The following is a 23,739-nucleotide window of genomic DNA, read 5'->3' on the forward strand; positions in this document are numbered from 1 at the left end:
AATGTGCTTTAACTGTGAAAAGTAAAATGCAAATAGCAGGAATCCAGCAAAGTATAATAGACTGATATTATAATACCTGGGTGTGATTTGTGGTAAAAACAGAACAGAGTGTAAATATAATATAAATGTCATCAAATTATACAAGAGATTTACAACTTAATTTAAATTTCAGGAGAACGTTGGGCCTGTAAAAATGATTTGTGTGCACACACATGTGGAAGCTGATTTACTAATGAGGCTTAAGGAGGATCACATCTGACAGGCCCGCAAAGTAACACACACTATCGATTGAACACGTTTGCCTTCATGAATAAAGAATATTGAGTCTGTCTCACTGATTGAGCTGGAATGTATACTCATAAATCTATGCAAAACAGACTTAGTTTATATTTGGGTCTGTTTTTAACAAATCAAATCTGGTCAGCCTTCAGCAGAGATGCTGCTATTATTTCAGTGAGAGGCTTTTAACCAGCTGGCCCACAATGACTTGTATTTTACATTTTTATAAGAACATTTTCTTGAGATGTATTTGCTTTTATTTTGTGTTGTGTGGCCTCTGTGTGCCATCCGATCAGTCCCTGGTGAACCAAATAAAGACAAACATATTTTTTATTAATTATTATTAATATTCTACTATTAATGAATTGCAGACATATCAGAAACATATACCAAGCACAGATGTATACAAAAACAGATATGCAATATTTGTACTAATTTGAATTTATGTATATGTAACTGTATATACACCTGTTTACACACATGAATGCACACAGACATATACATAATTACAGAAATACACATCCACACATCTATAGAAATAAGAAAATCTATATTTTATTAAATACATATACAAAAATAAATAATCTATACCCAAATATACACAAACACCCAAAGCCTATTTGCTTTGTGTACAATGTTAGTAAATAACGCAGATATATTTTACTTAAAAATGATGTGCAATCCATATGATATGCAAACTCATTAAGAAAATATTCATCCATCCTTTCAAACAAATCACACCCGAATTGATCCATTAATTCGTATGAATTTTAAATGGAGCTAGTTTTAATAGTCGTATTAGAGCAACATTGATTAATAGTATTGCTATGGATTAATTTACGAGCTATTTTCATCAAAAATTCATTTGTAAGAACTCCGTAAATAAAGAGTAATGCCCACACAATTACACAAATCACTGGTGTGTAAAAGAAAAAAAAGAAGAAGCTTGGTTTAGCCCACTAATCAGCTGCACCTCAAAATTACTGAAACCATATTGAAATCATTAAAATCATGAAAGGGGAAAAGCTGTGATTTCAAAAGAAAAAAATGCTGCACATGTTTTGAGTTACACAAATAATGATTGTTCCCTGAAACCTCAGCTGTAAACACCCAATTAACGCTCAGACATCAGAACAATGTGGCAGCGGTGCCTCTCTCCTCTGTAATCACCACAGTGAGGTCTCCAACCTGTACACATTGATCGCGTATTGATCAGCGTATGAGAAACTCTGGTTTAACCCACTTCTTCACTCTTACTCTCCACACTCACTCGATATTCTGACTGAAGGGCAGCAACTGGATGTTCAAAATCTGCCCAATACAGATAGAGACAGAACGGAAGGCAGAGATAAGAAAACAGGAGGCAGCGTGTAGTTACTACACTCCTTCAGCAATAACAATTTAACATAGAGTATGTGTTGCAGATTCCTCCATACTTACAGTTATATCGGGGGTGGGGGGCGGGCAGCTTTATATACTCCAGTCATTTATGAAGACCTTCCTTTACACTCTTTATTCTCTCTGGTAGTGAGACATGTCAAATATGCTTAGTTTGCCTTTAAAGCGTGGTTTAGGCTGCTCTTGTTGTGACAGAATAAGGCTACAAGGAAATGTTCCTCCTCCATCTTAGAACATCAAAAGATCTTTGAATTGCTTCTGTCGCCGAGGAAGATGAATGTGGCGTGTTGTCGCGTCTGTCAGTAAAATGTAAAACCATGTGTCAATTCTGTCAGCTGGGGAGAGGCTTTGCAACAAAATTGTTTACTCTTCCTTTGGAATGGCCTGATCAAACTTTTATTAGCGTGCCGGCTGGTGGTAAAACTATTCTGCATCAGCAAAATGCTGCACGGGCGTGCAACTACTTTCCAAGTTTTACGAGCAAGGCAGAGCTTCTCCCCTTATAGCGGAGTCCATTTTCATGTCCATTCAGACGCTATTCCTCATTTAAAACCTTGATTCATGTTTACTGTACTCACAACCCTGCCAAAGAAGATTTTTGCATGGCGAACGCTTTAATTAGATCTTCAGACTTGTGAACTGCATTCATTCATTGATTCTAAGTCTGTGGAGCTAAAAACGCTCTTTGTTGCCATTACACCTTATCAGAAAAGAGTGTGGATGAAGAAATCAAGTAACATAGTTGAAATAACAAGTTGAAATAATGAATATTGCTTTTCCTTTTTTTTTTTTTTTGTACAACTTCGGAAATGAATGAATGAATGAGTGAAGGCATGAATGAATGAATGAATGACAACCTCTCCTATGGGTTAGGCTCTGAGTCTGCGTTTATGGAAAGGTCACTAGATTGCGAGAAAGATACATTCCTATCATTTCTACCATCACTTGTGGTTTTCAGTTCTACTCGTCACACAGTAGTACAAGAGTTTGATGATTTAGGAACATGTTGTGAGAATATAATGTTTTAGAACTGTACATTAATAAAATAGTTGGCCTGTTGATCAATAGGGAGTGAAGGACGCATCAGTCCCGTGGTACAAAGGATTAAAACATGGAGTCAGACCAGCCAGGCGTCAAGGAAGGAACATTTAGTCTGCTTACAAATATATATTACTCATCTAGTATATTACAATAATTACAAGCACATAATATGTGATTCTCTAACCACACAGTGATGGAACATTTAGACTTGATCACTCAGATTATAAGCAGATACCCAAACAAATATGTGAGATGGTGCTCCCACAGGTCGCTGCCTGGCACCTCAAGGGCAAATACGTAAGCAGAGATAACAGACAGAAACTCATTAGAGTCCAGATGCACACACTGGGAGTCTGTGTATGTTTGTGTGTCTTTCTTGACTCCTTGTATGAACGTCCTGACTGCCTTCTAAGGTCAAATGAAAACAACAAGTGCTCACACCCACTGGATCAGACTGGTTCTGTAGTGTCACATGGTCCCTCCCTTGCATGGATACTCAAAGATTGACAAGGCTGACAGGATGATGTAGATAATTTGCATGTTAGAGACTCCCCCTCCAAGAATAGATGTAATTGAACTCATTCTCCAGGATTCTTCTGCTCTCATCTTATGTGGTGTTGACAGTCCTTTGCCGAGTTTGAACGTGCGTGATGTGCATGCACCCTGATGAGAAAGTAAACATCAGTTGAGACCGAAAGCATCTTCTCGAATTTTTTCCCCCCACATCAAACCAGACCACGCTAATAGATTGGAATCAAGCAGGCATAGAAAACAGACTGAACGTCACTTCGGAATTTCATTTATCACTGAATGTCAAGCAGGTTGACCATGAGGAGCATTTGAGATAGGCTACTGCAAGCTGATCTCTGAATAACATTTCTTAAATAATCTTACATCCGTGTTGGATTCCTGCTGAGCCTTTTTCATCTCTTTTGGAGAGCAGTAATGGAAACACTCACATAGGGATATCTCACTCATTTGCAGCCTGTGTCAACAACATCCTTTCATCTACGAGCGTGAAAAACCGTGCTGGCAGCTACTCTGCCTCATTAAGACATACTGTCACCCCAAATGCAAGCTAATTAAGGTGTCAACGCTGATGGCATTGTTTCATGTAGATGGGCACATACACATGTGGGAGGATCGCAATATTATTTTCATTATTTTGCTTATTCATAATGCATTCTGTATATAAAAAAAACCTACCTTTTTTTGGATGGACACATTCAATCTTGAGGTAGTATGATGAGAGCTTTTGAATTTTAAATAGTGGGCTGTTTAACTGTGCTTTAATCTAAACACTAGCCAAAGGTCGATCAAAATATTTTCAACACATACAAATCAAATTATCATAATAGTGACAAACCTTCCAGGAAATTGACAAAAGAGTCATAAAGGACACCTCTTTGTTGTAATATGAGTGTGTCTCAGCTGGGAAATACCTGCTAATTTAATTATTTCTTAAAAGCTTGCTGCACTAAGGTACAAGAAAGTTCTTTTTTTTTTTTTTTGCTAATGCTTATACTATGTGGTGCATTTCGCACAGGAGAGAGTAATTCATTAGTTTTCCCCAATCAGCTAATGTGAAGAAAATGTATCAGATAATGGTGAAAATATGGCCCTTTTGGACTCACAGTGCAGCAATTTGACTTTTAAATGCACCAGTGGTGCATGAGCTGATTGTCTATCTGCAGCTGTTAAAAGCTATGCTAATGTTTAAAACGACAAATTGCAGAGGTTAGTCTCCTCAGTTGTTTTTTTTCTCCCTCTTTCGAAGCAAAGGGCATCTTTTTTTCACTTTTTTAGGAGGCTGTCTGTAATTTTAACATGCATTGATATGTAATGAATGGTATAGTTGAACTTGTATATTAGATATTATTTTATCAGGTAGTATGGAGTGGCTTTTCCTTACATCCTTCCACATATACATACATACATACATACATGCATGGGCCTGAACTACTAAAGGTTTACATGTAGGAGTATAAATACAAACATGATATTGCACACACACACACGTTTGGAGGTTGATCTACTAACTGGGGATTGCATCTGACAGATGTGCAAAGTATCACACACTATCAATCCAGTGCATTTGCCTTCATGAATATGAAATATTGGGTGTGTTTTCCAAATCATGTGAAATCCTGGGAGGAGTTTATGCTAATAGATGAATATACAACGTGCAATGTGATTCACTACCGCTGAAAAAACATTTGTTTTATTTATGATTGCCTCACATTGTGTTTAAAAAGGAGGAGCAGCCCAGCTCAGCCTTTAATAGAGAGGTTTGCTGGTTCACCATAAGTTTTGTTTGGAGAAATTATTATAAGGTATTTTCTGTGAGCATTAAAGTTTGAGTTTGTGGCAGGTCATTTCACATATCACATTGTTTTGTTTGCAGTTATTTGTACATCGGACATCAGGACCTGCTTTTATTTTTATTTTTTTACATCTGGACCAGCTTTGTTTTCCTGGATGTTGTTGAGCTACTTTATGTGTGTATAAAAGATACAGTTTTTAGTCCAACACAGGGAGCCTGCTTTGTTTTTTTTCCTTCCCTCGCTGCGATTTTAAACTCGTGTTGAGCTACTTTTTCAAAGAAACTGTGTCTATGTATAAAAATACATTGCTATTCATCCGAGGTCACTGAAATGTTACAAATAATTCACTTATTGTAATAAGGCGTCTAACTGGCAAGCGTCAACTGGGATGAAATCCTCCTTTGGATTCACTCCAATAGGAATTCACACCAGTCTCCACTCAATTTATACTCATGTCTTTTAACTGTCTAAGGAAACTGGAGTTCCCAGTTATAAAGAAATGAAAAAAAAGAGAACATGCAAACTCCACACTGATAGTCACCAACTTTGATATAATGAATTACTTCACTTACTTTACTTTCATCTCGCAGGAATTTTCATGTCAACTAAACTGTTTTTGTTCTATGTAAATCTGATCAGCTTTGTAGTGACAGTGAAAAAAGGTGCAGATATTGACTTGGTTTTGTCTGTTTTAAATAGATAGATTTTTCCGACCAGCGATCAAAAGAAAAAAATAGAAGAAAATCAGCAGGAGTCAGGATATACAGTACCACATAGACCAGAGATGTGAAGCACATCCCCCACCCAGTGCCCTCTAGTAAATTGGAAAATGCTGATATTGACTGATAAGAAAGATATCACAAAGACAAAGGTAGCCAACATGTTCTGCTTTAATTTCTTCAAGTGTTTACTTTCACTATCACTTTGAAATTATGTCCCATCCACTGATGGCAAGTTATCATTTAATCAAAAATCAAAAGCATCTGCCCGCGGATGTCTATCTGCGAATGTTTCATTATATCTCAGTCACCTTTTTTAACGGATTAGCAGTGTCATTGACAAAACAGCAAAGAGACTGAGCTGAACATACTGTGTGGTTGCCTTTACAGTGTAAGACTGCAGGAAGGACGTAAAAGCATGGGGCATGGGGCAGAATCAAGTATCTCTACTGATGTAGAATAATTATTTTATGAACGTTGGATGCATCTTCCTCCATTGATTTGTTGTTGAGAGAATATTTTCTGAGCGGGAGGTTGAGAGTACCGGCCTGCAAAAAAGGTTCGTTAAAAAAAAAAAAAAAAAAAAAATCTAACTTGTGTTAATTTCTCTGAAGTTTCACTGCCTGTGGGCTCTGTGATTGTGGGATTTGCTTTTGATAAACTTTCTCTTTCTACAAGCTGGCGCTCATGACTGTTGGTATCAAAGGGGTACAGACCCTTAAAATAATGTCCTTCACAGTATTTTAATTAAAGTGAGCAACACACCATATCAACTCACAAAAAAAAAAAAACTAATCAAAAATCCCAACAGACTTTAACAGTGAGACTGCATCCTTCACGGTCTTAGAAAGCATATACAGTATTGCATCTTACTAGTATGATTGATACATATCAATCCTTTAGACAGATTTATGACTATTAAAGCTTCCAAAATGAATGCTATTAAGGATTATAATAAGCCATCATCCCTTCCTCCGGAGCCACAAATACACAACACACACACACTTGTACATGCATAATGAACTGATTAAATTAGCAACGAAATATGTGTGGAAGAATTATACAAGAGGACAACCCCTCACCTCATTAGGCTTAATTTTGGAAGATTATAGGCTTGCAGAGTTGATGGTTCTATAATGAAACTGTCAAAAAGACATACTACTCTCTCACACTGTGCATTGCTTTTGGAGTTCAGTGGAGTGTAATATTTTGCTTAATGTAACCAGATTGTTTTTTTTTTTCTCTTCTCTTTTCTTTTCCTTTTTTCTTTTGTTCTCAGGTCCAAAAGAAAGAAACGGTATCAGTAAGCGAACACTGGGGCCTGAGAAGGAGCTCTTCACACACATAGCCACACAGGACACTGAGAGTGAAGTCCATTCAGTCACCACGGCCTCTCCAGTGAACATCCCCAACCACCAGCCTGTCCTCAGGGGCCTGTTGCTTCACGACCACCTCCTTACAAGGAACTTTCAGGGGGACCAGCATTACTTCAGGAAGGATGGCTCTGTGGCTGCGTACCCCACCATGCCAGGTTATGTGTCGGCTCCAAACGCAGGAGACTCTGTCACTCAACTTGTGTCCCATGAGGATGCCCCGGCCTTCTCAGACATTGCCACTACAGCCACTGCGGCCGCTACCTCCCCACTGACGACATTTTCTCCCACAACTCCTGGGTCACCCATGTCCTATCCTCCAAAGAAGTCATTGAAGGTAAAGGCCAGTGGAGCAGACAAGATAGAGCCGACAACTGATTCCCTCACCACACAAGTGACCCCGAAAAATCGAGGTCCAGGAAGTGGAAATGTCCCTGCGGCTTCCGTATCTTCATGGGGAAGTCGGTCTCAGAGTTGGGGTGGTCTTCGAGCGGAGGCCACGCCTGCGCCCACCTCAGTGAGAGCGGAGAAGGGGGCGGTGAGGGAAACCATTCTGAAAAACAAAACCAGCGCCGATCATCTGACTCCCAAGTTAACTTCATCAACTCAAGAAAAAGGTGTGACCACAACCTCCACGACCATTATTACAACCACCACCATCACCACAGTGCAAACATCAGGTAGGCATCATCATGTGGACACAATGTTTGAATGACTGCTTTTTTTACCCACAGAAAATTGGAAACAGAGTCAGAATGTCCTCCTCAAAAAATGTAATGCAAACATCCCAAAGGAGGGAAAAAAAATTAAGCATCTGTTTCACTGCTGATCATTTGGCATTCTGCACACATCCATCTATCTCTCCGCGAGAGATTACAGAGTTGCTCATGTGTCAAAAACAATCTGATTTTTTTTCTTGATGTGTCCTGCCTGTCCTTTCCACTGGCCACAGAGGGCTGGAGGCCCAGATGAGCGGTGTTGGAGGGGATATCTGCAGAGATAGTTAGAGGGTTGAGGGGGCAGAAAGACACAGGTGGGCTGTCAGAGAGATCAGTGGTCCGGGAAAAAAGGAATCACTTGTCATTTTACTGTCTCCCACAGAGCCGTGCGGTCTGAATTTCACTGACCCTGAGGGTAACATCGAAATCCTACAGCAACTTGACTCAGGAGTAGAGTGCAACTACCTGATTACTGTCTACCTGGGATACGGCATTGAGGTCCAGGTCAGTGCTGAATGCTCACTGTGATGTTGCCCATAATTTGAAACTACGCATTTCATCAAGTGTCTTTTTGTAAAAGTGCAAAGTTACATCGCAAAACTTGACTTGGCGGCTTATAAAGCTAAAACAAGCTTTAAACACAAATCCGAGGTTCAACTTCTTGAGAAAATACACTTTGTATTTATTTAGTCTGCACCAAATGTGATCGGCAGGATTACTAAAGAGGTACTGTGTGTTGGTATTTACTATCACCACACTGTGTTTCAGCTGGCAGGGGGTTGCAGGTTGAGTGCTGGAGATAATTACTGCTGTGCTGATATTTGGTACAATAACACGACCTTGAGGGTGATACTGCTTTTATGCCACATTTTCACAAATTGGTCAAAAGCAAAACGAAACCAACTTTTTTTTTGGGTCGTTTGTTTTGCCTCCACAAACAAAAATGGCAGTGCCATTAAACCGCAAAAAGGCCAAATAACACAAACGCACATTTATTTGTTACTGTGTTTGTACATTAACTTTGATTGAGCTACCTTTGAATCATTAACATTTATTTCTGCATTTCTGGAAATTATCTCATCCAACTGAATTCTTTCTTTGGAACATACAAACAATAGATTGCTTTATTGGTATTTATCAAGCCTCTGGTGCTACAGAATTAGCAATAATAAACATTTTAAAATGGAAGAAAATATGGTTTGCATTTGGAAACACGTGAGTGAAAAACAAAATTATACTGAACTTGAAAGTCTACAGAGCAGCTGGGAAGTGCATAATTTACATGAGGATGTCCCAAAAATGACAATGGTTAATCTAAAAATATTAATTATACCCATGTGGATGAAAGGTGTGCTGTTTGCGGTGATATAAAGCACTCCCTAAACATCACAATATTGTAAAGAAGTGTTTTAATGCTGTATGAGTGCCGACATATTTGGGATTAATTTCCGCTCACAGTGTTTGCTGGTCTTGTGTGGGTTGACAGAGATAGGCAGACAGTGAGTTTCTGGGCTGGGTGGATGGATGAGGGCACAAGTGACGCTGTCTGTCTCAGGTTGAATGTTTGCTTGGTAAGTCTTTTCACAAAAGGTTATAAAAATTAACTGTCAGTGTGCGCGTTCTCTGGCATTTGCAATTCCTCAAACGCCTCATTTACCACTGGAGACTTTAAAATGTGTGAGCTTTGTCTTGCTGCCTCTGGAGGGCTAAGATAAGTCTTGACAGAGTATATGTTTGCGAGTGTGCTTCTCTCCAAAAGCTTCCACTGGGTAACTTAAGTAAATCTCGAACCACTTATAAAGCACACACTCGCTTACCTGCACATGTGCATGCATACCCACTCATGCATTTGATGTGTCAGCTCCTGGTTTTCACAGCTTCTCCTGCGCATTTGGGAGAATTTCCCTTCCTAGAATTAAAAAGTGCAATCCTATGAAGGAGGAGTGGAGAGAAAAAAAAAATCCATATTTTATTCACACATCAAGCCGGTCTGATAAAGAAAGAGGAGGAAGCCGTGTGTTTCAACACCAACATGTGAACAGATGGTGGGTGGGGGGGTACGGGAGGGGGAGGGCACAGTCTCCTTCCCTCCTACAGCTAAACTGATAGTCATCTGATGGCAAACTATACAGACAATTGCTTGGCACAGCCGAAGAGAATGAGGAGCCAAGGTCCCCCGTTCCTTGGGAACACAAAGTGAGTAAAGATGAAGCGATAGAATTTGAAATCAAGCATGTGTCACGCCTCTCGTCAGCTGTATGTGAAGCTCCTCTTCCTGGAGGCTACCCAGGTTTCAAGGTTGTAAAGGCACAAAAATGACCACGAAGGAGCAGCATGCATGGACCATGTAGTGCCGGCAAAAGTCATTTTGCCACACAATTTTAATCTTTCAGTATGAACATTTCTTCGTCTTCCCGCTTCCAACGATTTACATATATAAAGCTGTGTCTGATTTGCAGCATTGCAGCTGCAGTTACACCAGCACCCGGAGATTAAAGCCAATGAAGCCTGATGGGCTGCTGCTTTTGCTCAAGTAGTGAGTGACAGGACACTTGTGCCTGCCGTGTGCTGTTGAGAACGGTGTGACCAAGAGCAAATACTTCAGTTTGCAGCAAAAGTCTTTATTTTAATTACACAGATACATCAACTGGAAACCCATAGTTCAAGTCAATGTCTGTCTTTGGAAAACTCCTATAATTGAATGTGTTCAGCGTTTGCAATCTCAAAGATTAAAAAAAAGAAATACTCAGTGCTGGGGTCTATATTTATATTTAAGTTCAGGGGCCGCATACAGCCTCAATTTGATTCTGAGTGGATCACACTATTAAGATTATAGCCTGATAATGCATACCAACAGTCTCTCATTATTTTATGCAAAGAGCTCTTGAGTATGATTGAAAGTCTGCCATTAATCACATTTTGTTCTAAAACCAAGTTGTGATTTTTAAATATTAACTCAATGTTGACCTGTTATAAGATTAGATAAGATAAGATAAGATAAGTCAAACAATACTTCCTGGCATGAAGGTAAAGTAACAATTCTAAACATGCATTATTTTCCCCCATCTAAACATGCCCTCCAAATCTACTTAAAGATCTCAAACCATGTCTGCCACGGCATTTCTATTCAGATGGAAAAATAATGCATCACTTCTCAGAGCACACAGTTATGTGCAGCCTTTTATCCAACAGGCATGTTTTCACAAAGTCACCCTCACAGTGTGGCTTTGATACTAATGCTACTTCGCTCACAATGAGGTGACTAATACTGATCTCTCCGCTCGGGTCCCGGCATTGTGTCAAATCTTATTCAGTTAAAAGAAACAAATTCAAAAAGGTAGTAACCTCAATTAAAAATTAGTTTTTGGAGGTAATTTTTATACTTTGTGAGGTCTTTCTGGGAAAGTAAATGGATGAGCAGGTGTTCCGTGGTTGATGTTCATTAAGTAAAAGAATTTGAAATAAAAAAGATTTATTCTGACCAGGAATACATTGATTTCCTGTATCTGCCTCACAAGCTTATTTGTCATCTTCACATTGTGTTTTCTAGAGAGATCACACCTTTTTCTTTTATCGTTTGACAATTTTTAGGTTTGTGACAATATCTTCAATTTTTTTTTCACCTGCTCCTCCTCGTTTAGACACACAAAAGCAAACACCCCGGGTTAAATGCTCTCAGTCGTCTTTGATTGTCTCGTTATTGATACCATTTCACTGTGCCGACCATTAGAATGAATGCAGAGCCTGAATGCTTCACACCTCCAAGTGGAGAAGCTGTAGGAGGGACATTATACTTGAAGTGCGTGTTCTTGTTTTGGCAGCCGGCCTTCATTATAGAGGGATGTTATCATTACAGCAGGCAGTTCAGCGGTTTGCAAGGGCAAAGGAGGGGAATTGGATGAAAGAAATAATGCGAAGGACAGTTATGGGAGCTGCAATAAATATAAATATTGATGCTGTGTAGCTATGGTTCAGTAAAACACTATAAAAAGATACAGTGTCATTTACAGAATCCAGAGACTCCTCTGAATGCTGGTAGGCAGCATTCAAAAAATATCTCAGAGATTGGTGGCGAATAAATAAGAAAGATCAGGCCCTTTTTGTGCTCATTCAATACTCCTTTCAGCAGTGTGGGAGAGGAAGGATAAAAAATGTATCAGGAGAAAAATACTGCTCTTAGACTGACTGTTCAACCTCTCTGACATCCATTGCACGGGCTCATCTGCAGATTTTGACTGCAAAAGGGCTTTTATTTGCAAAACAGTTGTGCTAATTTAGAGTCTGATACAACGGAAATGTTTTGCATTCAATCAAGAAAAAAAAGTCACTCAGTTTACTTTTTGTGATTTTCTTAACTTCCTCTTTTTCTTTTTCTTTTTCGAATTAAATTCTGCCAGAACCCAGCTTTTTGACAAATGTCTTGATTTCCTCTTGTGACACCACAAAGCCGTGTTGAATGCATTTCAGATGTATCATTATATTTCTAAGGAGCTTGTCACATTGGTTCATCCGATCCTGGAGAAATGCCACAATATCCAGCAGAAAAGAGTGGAACTTCTGTCTGAATTGAGCAATAGAGGTGCAAAGCACAAAAAATAAAAAGTAACTCAATGCAACATGTATTGTGCAGTATTTTAAACTTTAACAAAAATAAAACTGTTTCTTTGAGGGTTGTAATTGTACACTGGGCCCATTAAACACTTTAAATGTTTGGCTTTTTGATGGTTCAATATAAACATCAGTTCTCACAAGAACTACATAAAATGAAAACTGAGATTTAAAGTTGGTTTTTTTTTACAATATCAAGAACAGGAACATTACTTATGTTATATCAACTCAAGTACCATACTTCTCCTATTACTCAGATTAAAATGTAAATGTTTTAATTATCTGGGAATAATAATTTTAAAAATACATCAAAATATATTTCTCTTACGACCAATCTAAATATAATCAAATCCTATATCTTTTTGTCGTGAAATGTATTTTCTAGTGGATATGGATTTCTTTGTTTAAAACAAAGAAAAAACCTTCGATTTAAATAAATTTTTTTAAAGTGAATGCAACATACATTATAAAATCAGCTAGTAGCATCTAACCAGCATGCCTCTGGTGATGCTGTTGTTGCTATGGATACCAACAGCTATTAACAACAGCGGCTTTTAATGTTAAATGGCCACATTGGAGATCATCAATAGCATGAGTTCTGTCATTGATAGCTGCTTTGAATGGGTTTCAAGACGGAAATCCTTTGAGCACAGTATATCCAGTTAGATTCAAAGCCACAACTTGTTTCCAAGAAGGTGGGCTATTTTGGGGGGGATTTTGTCATCAATTCAGATAATAGTATGATTTTCTATACATTTAAACTGCTTTTTGAAAGTCTGGGATTGTATTTCACCAAGGGTTGTGGTGTAGTGCAGACAGTGGCATTGTGCAGATGGCCACTCCTCAGATGTTAAATGGTAAAACTATGAACTGGAAGGGAGGATGGTAAAAAAGATGTAAAGAATTTATTTTAGCTTGACATTATCAGCTGTTTCGTTAAGGATAGCAGTGATGGATGACTTGAAAGCCGTAGCAGACGGTAATATTGCAGACAAAAGGTTAATTTCATGGTACATTTACACCATTTCTTTTGTAGAAACTTACATAAAATATAAAGGAGTTTGGATGTGGTGATTAATTACTGTTAATAAAGATAGCCTTTTACGTTTTATCGAAGCCCATATAAAAACAGCTATCTCATTCATTAGTCTTTGATGACAATTTCTGTGATATTTCATGTTGAGTCAGCCTTACAGGTGTGTAGACTTTAGGTGTCAAAATAGAGTTTACAAAGTCATCAGAGAAGACAGCCTCTTTTTTTCATCTCTACAATATAAATACACATGAAAGTGCTTTTTTGGACCAGTGAATTGGTGATATCCAAGGCACGTCTTATTTTTACACCCATCTCGTCTTCTCCTCCACAGTCACTTTTGCAATAAGCTTTTAGTGGAGGACAGATGGAGGTTTTCCAGAACTGGGCTGTGGCATTAAAGTGCTTAAAATCTGCTTTTTATTTGATCAAATAAATCCAGCGAGTTAGCTGGCTATCAGCTCTTTCCAGGGCCATCTGTCCCGCTCTGATTTCTCTGTCTCCTCTGCTCACTGATCTACCGGCCTGGGTCTCAAGGAGTTACCATCTGAGGCTCTGCGAAGGTTGTCCGCACTCTGTTTCATGCCATGTCTTGTACTCTCGCTTGAAGAGAAAGTATTGCGTGGGAAGCGCTGGTTAATATGTTTCAGGGGTTAGAAACCTAGACATGGCCAATTTCTCTCACAGCGACAACGGCTGATTACAGTAGTGTTTCCATTTACTGACAGGCTTCAAGCAGCATCGTTCAAGAAGATGTTGGAAAGGGATTTGAGGTCAATACTGTATATCTCATTTTTCTTTTGCTTTTTCTCCACTCTTCCAGCCCTTTGATCTTCACTTCTTTTTTTTCCATCTTACAGTTGGTGATTGGGTTTTTTCCTATCTGTCTCGCTTCTTGGCTCAAAAATCCCCAAAATATTTTGAATTAGCTAAATTGGAGCTGAAATTTAATAAGACAAATTAGTGCTCTCTGCTTAATAGTACTTTATTTTCCGCAATTAAGGCATTTGATAATTTCTTTATTTCTTTATTTATATTTAATGAGCAAAGATTGCTCATTAAATAAAAAAAGAATAGAATAAAATAATAGGATAAGTGTATTTATAGCTCAGCTGAATGTGAACTCTCTTTAAGATGAAAGAAAAAAACAACAACTCACTTGTGTTTTGTTTGGTAATTGAAGCTTATAAATATCAAACAAAGGCCTTGGGTCTCAGAGGGGAAAATTAAAGCTTTCGAGCCAAGTTTTTCATCCTCACATGACTGAGCATTGTTTTGAGACAGCAACGTGAGGCAAAACCAAACATCGAATGATCTGAGGACTGGATACCAATCAGCTTCATCGCACACATTTGTTAACTTCTTGTGTTGAAAGTAATTATCATATATAATGACTAATGTGGTACTTTTGCTTTTAATGTATTATATATAGATATAAACAAAGATGTAATTTTCCTCTTTATCTTGGAAAAGCACATTTGATCTGAATGATATTTTATTGCCTTTCACAGAAACCCAGTGACACATGCATCCAATTAACACAAATTTTAAGACATAAACCAGGGGTGTCAAACACACAAGCTTGCGGAGAGCCCAATGCGGCATGAACTTTTCCAAATGTAAGAAATTATGACATTTACTGCAATATATTTATTTGACCACTGAAGGCACACAGGGGTGTAACTTATTTTCTTTCCATGAGTCTGTAATATGTGATGAAGCGGTTCAGATGATCAGGATTACTCCACAGATTAATAAAGTCTCTTCCGTGGAGATAATTTAACAAATTATTGTGATCATAATATGAGGTAGCTGGCTATGTTTTGAACTTCCAGCTACATGTGACCAAATGTCTCATGCATTTGAAGATGTAAATGGTAAAATTAGAATCCACTGTGCAAAGCACATGTCGAAAGATATTGTTGAAATACAGTTTTTTTAATTCAAATTCCAGGTTTGTCATGTATTGTAAAAGGCTAGTTCATTAAATGGAAACTTATTGATGCTATATTAATACTTTATTGCAATAAAACAAATACAGACATTTAGAGGTCTTGCTATTTATATATTGTAATGCTATTATTTACTGGTCTGGTCCACTTAAGATCATATTGTGCTCTATGTGCCCCCTGAATAAAAATTAGTTGGATATAAACAATGCTATTTCCATGATTTTGGTAATTTTTACATCTTCCCATAGAGTTTATTATAAATAAATAACATCTTGTGCTTCTATTTTTTTCTACCTTTAAAGGGATAAACATTTGCCTTTCAGATAACCCCTCAGATTAAAATTTTCCACTTTTAAGTAGTCATTGCCCTATAAAGCACTTTTCTAATACTGTGCATTTACTACCAAAGCATCTCTTGACCCATGTACAGCTTTGACTTTACAAGACCTTTGAAGGTTTTATTGGCCATCTGACGTGAGCTGAAGAGGTGTTTAGGTGGGTGGTACATGTCAAAGTAACATCCGCATGAATGCCACGACCCAAGGTTTCCCAGCATCAGATTGCCGTGAGCAACCCAGCTCCTCCTCCACCAGCCTGCCTTCTTCCCTCGGTGCATCCAGCTGCCATTCGTTTCTCCTGGTAAGCACTCTGTATGCAGCTGGCCGTCCACATGAGGAAGTTATGATTCATCACACCGGGTCACCTTCTTCACGGTCCAGCTCTGATGATCATGTGCCTGTTCAAAGCAGTGGATCACTTCAGCATGGACACTCTGGAGGTGCGCGCCTCGGTATGCAACAAGCTGTGATGCGCGTGTGTTCTATGACTCTTTTCATTATTTCAAGGTTTTTCAGCAGTTTGTGCTACAGCAGTTTGTCATTTGGAATAAACCCCACAGCCCGCCCATGGCTCCCTTTGCGCATCAGTGAGCCGTTGGCACCCTCGGTCACTGATGAACCAATTGTAGCGACACAATCATTGTTATTCATTTCTCCTTTCAGTGGTTTTTACGTTGTGGCGGTTGGTGCATGTACTAATGAATTACACCTGAGGTGGGACTGTTGAAGATCATTAACAAAATGCCCCTCTAAGAATTGAGATGTTACAGAGCATGCCGAGTGTTTATGGCTCACCCTGACTTCAGGGTTAACGATCGGTATTTGATGCTGTGTCTGCGAGCACGCTCTTCTGACTCTAGTCAATAGCCATGTTAATAAGCGGCACCAATACTTGACACATAGCCCCCTCTCTCTGCTGGGTGAATTGCTGTATTGATTTGTGCGCTCTTATTTTAATTCCACTTTTTTTCTTTTTTTCTCAAAAGGAGGAGAATGCACAAGGCATTGACCCTGGCTGATGAAGGAGGGGATTTAAACTTGTTTTATTGGTGTTCAGTGACTGCTGGCAGTCTCATCGGATGAAGTAGCCATATTAAAAAAAGTACAAAATGTCTACCAGAAGCATTTTTCTTGTCACTTTTGTGAATTCAATCTCTCTTTTTTTAAAGTTCAATGCCGAATGCAATACTTCTTTCTTACCTCTGACATCGTAAAAGTGGTGTTTTAATAAGATAATGTTTGGACTTGCGTACCCAGCAGTACAAACGCCTGTGATGCCGCAGATGTGTGGACGAGAAAGTAAGCCTGACTGAGTAATGGAAGCCAAGACAGGCCTGCTGCCTTTAATCAACATGAGATGAGGCAAAAGAAAACCTTCATCATGCCGTGCCATGCGAGAGTAAGCCAGGACATAAAGGAGGCCAGTTTGATCTTGATGAGCTTTTTAGGGTGTCAGGGCTTTGCTGAGATGAGTTTTCATGGGGCCTAGCCATCCCGAGAGGAATGCTTTCAGGTGACACTAATTGCTCCTCCACTCAGCGAGCTGTCATAAAGGGAGAAGTCTGTTTGGCAGAAAGCTAAGTCCTCCCCAACCCTTTCAGTGTTGTGATGAGGAAGGAAGAGTAAAGATGCAATACTCCCAAATATGAGGAGTAATCAGCATTGCATGAATTTAAATCTATGCAAAAATGCACACTGCAGCAAATAAACTGAGCTGTCAGGGCCCGAGAGGCACCTCAGGAAGTGAGTCTGATTTATCAGAAAGGAAGAATTTCATCTCATAAAACGTCCTCTAATGCGAAGCAGCTTCATATCGGCTTCACCGTGGGCATCTGTAGGAAAAACAAAGAATATGCAAGAAGTTGGTCACTGTAGAAAGTTTCCATTTTGGCAATCACAGCGGATATAAAATAGACCAGTTCAATGGGAACATAAGAGACAATGGACAAGTTAGTATTGTATTCAGCTGCTGGCTCCTGCATGTTCTCATTAACATTCAGCTTTTGCTGATTGGTATGAATCCATTGTTTTAGGCAGCAGGGCAAACAGGAAAGGGCCTTGGCTGTTTTATATAGAGGTGAATGTTCAATTAAGATAACATTTTTCAAATAATGAGCAGTGGAAGAACTCTTTTTGTATGAATTAATCAGGAGATACACAAAAACACCAAGTTGGATGTGGTGTAAGAAGATAATTCAAATGTAAGCCAGCGATAGGGAGGCAAAGAAATAGGTACATTACCAGCATGCTCCACCATATAAAGTGGTGGGTTTTATCATAGTAATGATGACTCTGCAGCTGGTGAGTCCACCACTAGTTGTTGATTTATTGCCCACAGCAGCAGGGTCATTTAATTTCCATGTATAGCGGTATCATTTTGATTACATACTCCTCGTTCCTGCATCAGCAATAGCTCCTGTGAGTCAGTGTAAATGTTCATTGCGGAGCACCACCAGATGTTTTCAACAATAAAAAATCATTGAGAGCTGCTCTCTGAGGAGACCTAACTCATCTTGTATACTCGCCGATAAATAAAGGAATTTAAGATTACATATCTTAAAATATGTAACATGTCAGGCTTATTTGACGGCTTATTTATTTTGAAGCCTCTGGAGATGTATATGTGTCTTGTCTCAATTTAATTTTTATTCATTAGAAAAATATTAAATTATTGTAAAGTAAACTTCCTAATTGCATGACACAGACGAGTTAGCTGATCTCTTTTCAGGGACTAACTCTCTGGTACCAGCATTGACAGATAAAGCCTCATGCCAGGCTGCTTTCTGTTTGGATGTGATAAGATGGACCTTCACCTCTGCTCACTGTTCACTCTCACACATTTAACACAACGGCTCACTGGAAGCTCCCTGTTCTTCAAAGGTCAAGGTACACAGCACGATAAAGATATTAAACCCAACAAATGCGCTTATCCTTTAAGACATTATTTTGGATGTTTTCCTTCATCGTTAGTATTCCAAGTGTGGCTCTAGCACCGTCAATTGTACTGTGGCCTTGCACGATAGCATATTCAATCCAGTGGTTTGATTGAAAAGGCAGTGGCTGAAGGAGAGAGATGACCTTCTTTCCTCTAGTTCTCTCATTTTGATTAGTTTCAGGAAAAAAAACTATTAGAACAGTGATTGGAAAATCGGGATGGCTTAAAGAAAAATAGCACCTATTTAGAGAACAGTTTTTCTCTATGGGTTGGATTTTTTTTTTTTTTTAATGCGATGGGGGGGGGGGGGAACCCAACACTACACTGATATTTTCTCTTGTCTCTACACAATTCTCAAAATGGAACTGTATATTGTATAGATGGCATCGTCTGATAATGCTGTTGGAGCAGGAGTGTGCTTGGTCAGCCAAATCCCCAGTTCCACAAACGTTGTCTGCTGAGGCAGAGATTCCAGCTCGGACTCACAATACAGCCGCTCTCATTACAGTCTAGAGGACCCAGCAATGTGCATGCTCACACGTGTGCACGCATAAATGTGTGAACATGTGTGTCTACGTGGAGGGAGAGAGAAAGAAGTCCCTCAGGGCATTTAGCAGCAGGACTGGTGCAGATAAGGTAGTCTGATGTCTCCTGACATGGCCAATGATTCATAATTGAGGCAGGACAGCTGTTGCTAGCTGCACTGACAGGTCTCAGGGTGGATGACAGATGATAGGGCCCTCTGGGGCTGAACTATCCATCAGTCCAAATGTTCACCGTCCACTATCTGCTCACCTATCCTCCACAAGCCTTACACGTATATGTTAACCAAGTGGTCTTAGATCTGCAATCATGGTCGCGATGTTTGGATGTGATAAGATGCTGCAGAGACGCTGCAAATGCACATGTGATGGACTGCAAACAATTAACACTTGCATAATCAGACCCCACCCATTGGAAATAAAATACTTTTGCTGGAAATGTTTTTTGCTGTTTATACAATAACTGTGCATATAACTTTTTTAAATATTCTTTACAACAGTATGCATGCAAATTAATATGTATTAATAAACCACATAAGTCTCAGTATTAGTTCAGAATAAGAAAGACAGTCAAACAAGGCATTTTTCTTCCTCCTACCAGAGCAGCGCAAAGCTCCTAAGAAGAAAGAAATGTTGATGTGCACATATAATCATAGTATGTAGTTGTCAGGAGAACACTTGAACAGACCAATCAAGGACCATAACTCATAAATGAGATCATATTAAAAGGAGACAAATCCCTAAAACAACAAAGTAGGAGAAAAAAGTTAAATGAAACCTTGTTATTCACAAAGTTAAAATGATTCTAACTAGATTACTTTGCAAAAGATGAACATAGATTAGATTTCTGTACAGCAAAAGCAAAACTGAAGGGAATACAAAATTCACGATTAAAGGGATTTAATACAACCACTATAAATGTATCCACGACGACCCCAAATCCAAACCAGGGGAGGATGCTGTATAAATATTTAAACAGAATGCAAGATTCACAAATCTCATAAACCTGTATTTCATTCTCAATGGAACAACAAAACAGAGGTGTATACTGAGAGATTTTAACATTTTATGAAATATATGTGCTCATCTCTGATGGTTTAGGGTTGAATTAGTGCCAATGGTGTGAGTGGTTTACACATCTATGAGGACATAGAGGTTTTAAAGCAACATATGTTCCCATCCAGACATCTCTTTCAGCAAAGGCCTTGCATATTTCAGCAATACAATGCTAAAGCACACAGTACAACCATCACAACAGGATGGTTTTGCAGCAGAGGAGTCCGTGCTGAACTGCCCGGTCTGCTCTCCCAACCTTTCAAACATTAGATGTAAAAGAAAATCAGGCAACAAAGGCTCAGAACTGTTGAACAGCTAGAAACCTGCATCAGATAGAACTGGGACAACATTACCCTCCCTAAACTCCAACTACTGGTCTACTCACGTCTCTAATGTCTACACACTGTTGGTAAAAGAACAGGCAAAAGCTACATGATGGTAACATGCATCTTCAAATTTTAAGTGAGCAATATGTTCCCATGAAAAAATTTTAAATAGCTGAGATTCAGTATTAATGGGTTTTTTTTGGTAAAATAAATAAATAAAATGTTATATATATATATATATATATATATAAATTGATGATTGTAAATTGTAAATGATTGTAAAATTTTTTTACATTTAATTGTGGAATGGAATTAGGGTTGTATTTCAGGAGTTTCTTGCCGGATAATATTTTTAAAAGAACTTTTGAAAAGGTTAAATGTGTCACATGTCACACTTTAAAGAGCAGGCTGTTCTTTATAATAAGGATCTCTGACCCCGAGCCATCTACGAGATTTAATAAAACCATTGATCCAAGTGTCATGACTTTCCTTTTTGAAAATATATTCATTTTTTTTGTATATGAACATAAAAAAGCAAACAAAACAAAAAGGTTTTAAGCATTTATTGGACTCTGAGGACACACACTGTGTTCTGGTGAGCGTCTCTGATGTGAACATGTTTGTTTCCAAGAAAATGCCACAGGATGCGCCTTAAGAAGTTCAAGGCTTCATTCCCCCTGCCTGACTGAATCCTCAATGAATCAGACCGGAGTTTGTTCTGTTCCTAAACATATTTCAGACTCTTCATTCATTTTTGAAACAGGAACTCTCTGCAGCTGACATCATGGTTTGTCCCTTCACACTATGACAAGGCAACATGATCACGTTCAGCAGTGGAAGTACCAAAGTACAAGTACATTAAAGTAACTATTGAATACTTCTATGAGTATTTGGTCATTTTAATCAAACTTAAGTACATTTCAAATCATCTTCTTCTTTATGATTTATGTACCATTGTTTATAAATAAAAGCATCAGAAACCATAAGATGTGTTACAGATTTTGAACAAATACTTAATATTGACAATGAAACTGAATATGCTCATAAAAGTTACTTATACAAATAGTAGATTTGATGTTGTTTCCAATATTAAGTACAATTTAATCACTTCAACAGCAGTCTTTCCACTCTTTTCCATATTGGAGTTACTCACCATCCTTGCCAGATGTATCCCTATTCACCGGTTAATAACACGAGCAGTACATTTACATGAGGAAAAAAAACGAACCTGCAACTAGAAAAACAAGAAGTCTGATTCCACCACGGGAAAATACTCTGATGACTGAGAAGAAAGACGGCTGACTGCCTGCTGAAGCTACCTCAAGAGACTTGCTTGCAAGCAGAGGTGATAGTGCTCGGAGCAGCAACTGCAGACTTTATCTCTCTGTTTACTCCGTGGCGTAACACTACTATTTGAAATGGTGGGAAATGTTTGTTGTGAGTCTCGCCTCCACTGACACGGGTCACCTGGATATCTTGCAGCGGGTATCACTCGGCTGTTTATCCAGCTTTATAAAGTCTGACCCATTTACAAATTCCAGATGTCGTGATCTCTCATCATAATTCCTTCATCCCTGAGGGGATGTTTGACTTACTTCCTGTCTTTACACTTCTAAAGAGGAGGTGCTTTCCATTTTTCTTGCCACATGCTTGAACGATGTTCCCTCTTGTAGCCTTTCAGTGTACATGATGTGCACCCTGTGCTAGATACATTTATTGTAGATTACTAAATCATGTCTTGTTGTTAATTAATTTTTGAAATTAATTTTGGTCTACACCCTCGTACAACATATCAACAAAAAGGTTAATACCTTTTGGAGACTGAGCAATTTATACTTTGAGAGTCACCATTTTTCTCCTCCCAATTTGGTGCCGGTACTAACAAGGAGCCAATTTAATTTGGAAGGTACAGTAGCAATATGTTCATACTTCTTTGTGCCAGTTAAAGCTGTAGCTGTAGCAACCAGCTGGAGTCAGTGCAGAAAGCTACGACTGATACCAAGGTCTCACAGTTGTCCAGGTAGGGAAAAAAAATGCATGTGCAATTTGTGAGAAAAGACAAGCAGAAGACTATGCAATACAAAATCCGAAACAAAACAAAAAACGAATCATTTAAATTTCTGGTACTTAACTTTTATAATGAGATTTCATAACATCACATCCATCTTTTTCAGAAATTAAGAACAATATAAATTAGAGATGCGCTGATAACACTTTTTTGAAAGGATAAGTATGAATATGAACTTGCCCATGTCGAGTGTACCAATACAAGGACTTATTAAATGCAATTAAGACTAATTTATTCTCCATACCTAAACAATGTGCAAAGAATATGTGTTGCTGTGAATTACCTCCACACAGCCTCTTTGTCGACACTACGCACATGGGCAACAGCCTTGAAATCTCCAGTATATTGCTGCAACACACACACACACACACACACACACACACACACACACACACACACACACACACACACTCCAGCTCACTGTAAAGAAGTGTAATTAGTTATACTTTAATCGTGTTCAGCATGTAGCACTGCTGGTGTGTGAGCCCCAAAACTCTTTAGCATGTAGCACGACTCTTACTAAAATACGTTGGATCTCATCTACCAACACTGAAACTATAGATCCAGCTCACTGTAATAGTCACTGGTAACTGTACTGGTCACTGGAGATGAAGTTGCTGGTGTTGTGTGAATTAGCCTCCTTGTCTCCTCTTGATATTTTGGCAAAATATAACTTACAGTCTGCCATACTTTTGTCATTCTCATATTGAAGAGTCTCCGGCCTGCGGACATCGCTTGTGCTCTATTATCTACCTGCTGCTGACGTCACGTAGCAGTCACCGGGTTGTATAGGGAATCTTTTGTGTTTGAAGTGAAAAAATAAAAAGATCCCCTCTTGCAATGACATTTGGATCATTGCAGAAACAAGACATGAGTGTCAGGGCAAGCTGTTGTTGGTCACTGGCTGGAGGGAAGGACGTATTGAGCGAAGATAAGAGGCTTTCCACCTCTTCCTCAGAGAGCTTTCCCAGGAAAAGCCTTTGGATCCCTGGCATTATTTTTTCTTTTTTTTTTTTGACTGAAATATG

General features: G+C 38.8%; 1 protein-coding gene across 1 annotated transcript in view; it reads left to right on the forward strand.

The window, feature by feature from the left end:
* LOC308139570 (seizure protein 6 homolog) overlaps positions 1-23,739 on the forward strand; it is a gene marked incomplete at both ends in the record, with an annotated part of 103,890 nt that overhangs the window by 45,314 nt on the left and 34,837 nt on the right. The window contains 2 exons of the mRNA XM_080509030.1: positions 7,041-7,814; positions 8,236-8,357. Of these exons, the coding sequence (XP_080365156.1) occupies positions 7,041-7,814; positions 8,236-8,357 (896 nt within the window). The remainder of the gene's footprint in view (positions 1-7,040; positions 7,815-8,235; positions 8,358-23,739) is intronic.

Source organism: Blennius ocellaris (genome assembly GCF_963422515.1).
Source record: "Blennius ocellaris genome assembly, chromosome: 14".
Classification (NCBI taxonomy): Eukaryota; Metazoa; Chordata; class Actinopteri; order Blenniiformes; family Blenniidae; genus Blennius; species Blennius ocellaris.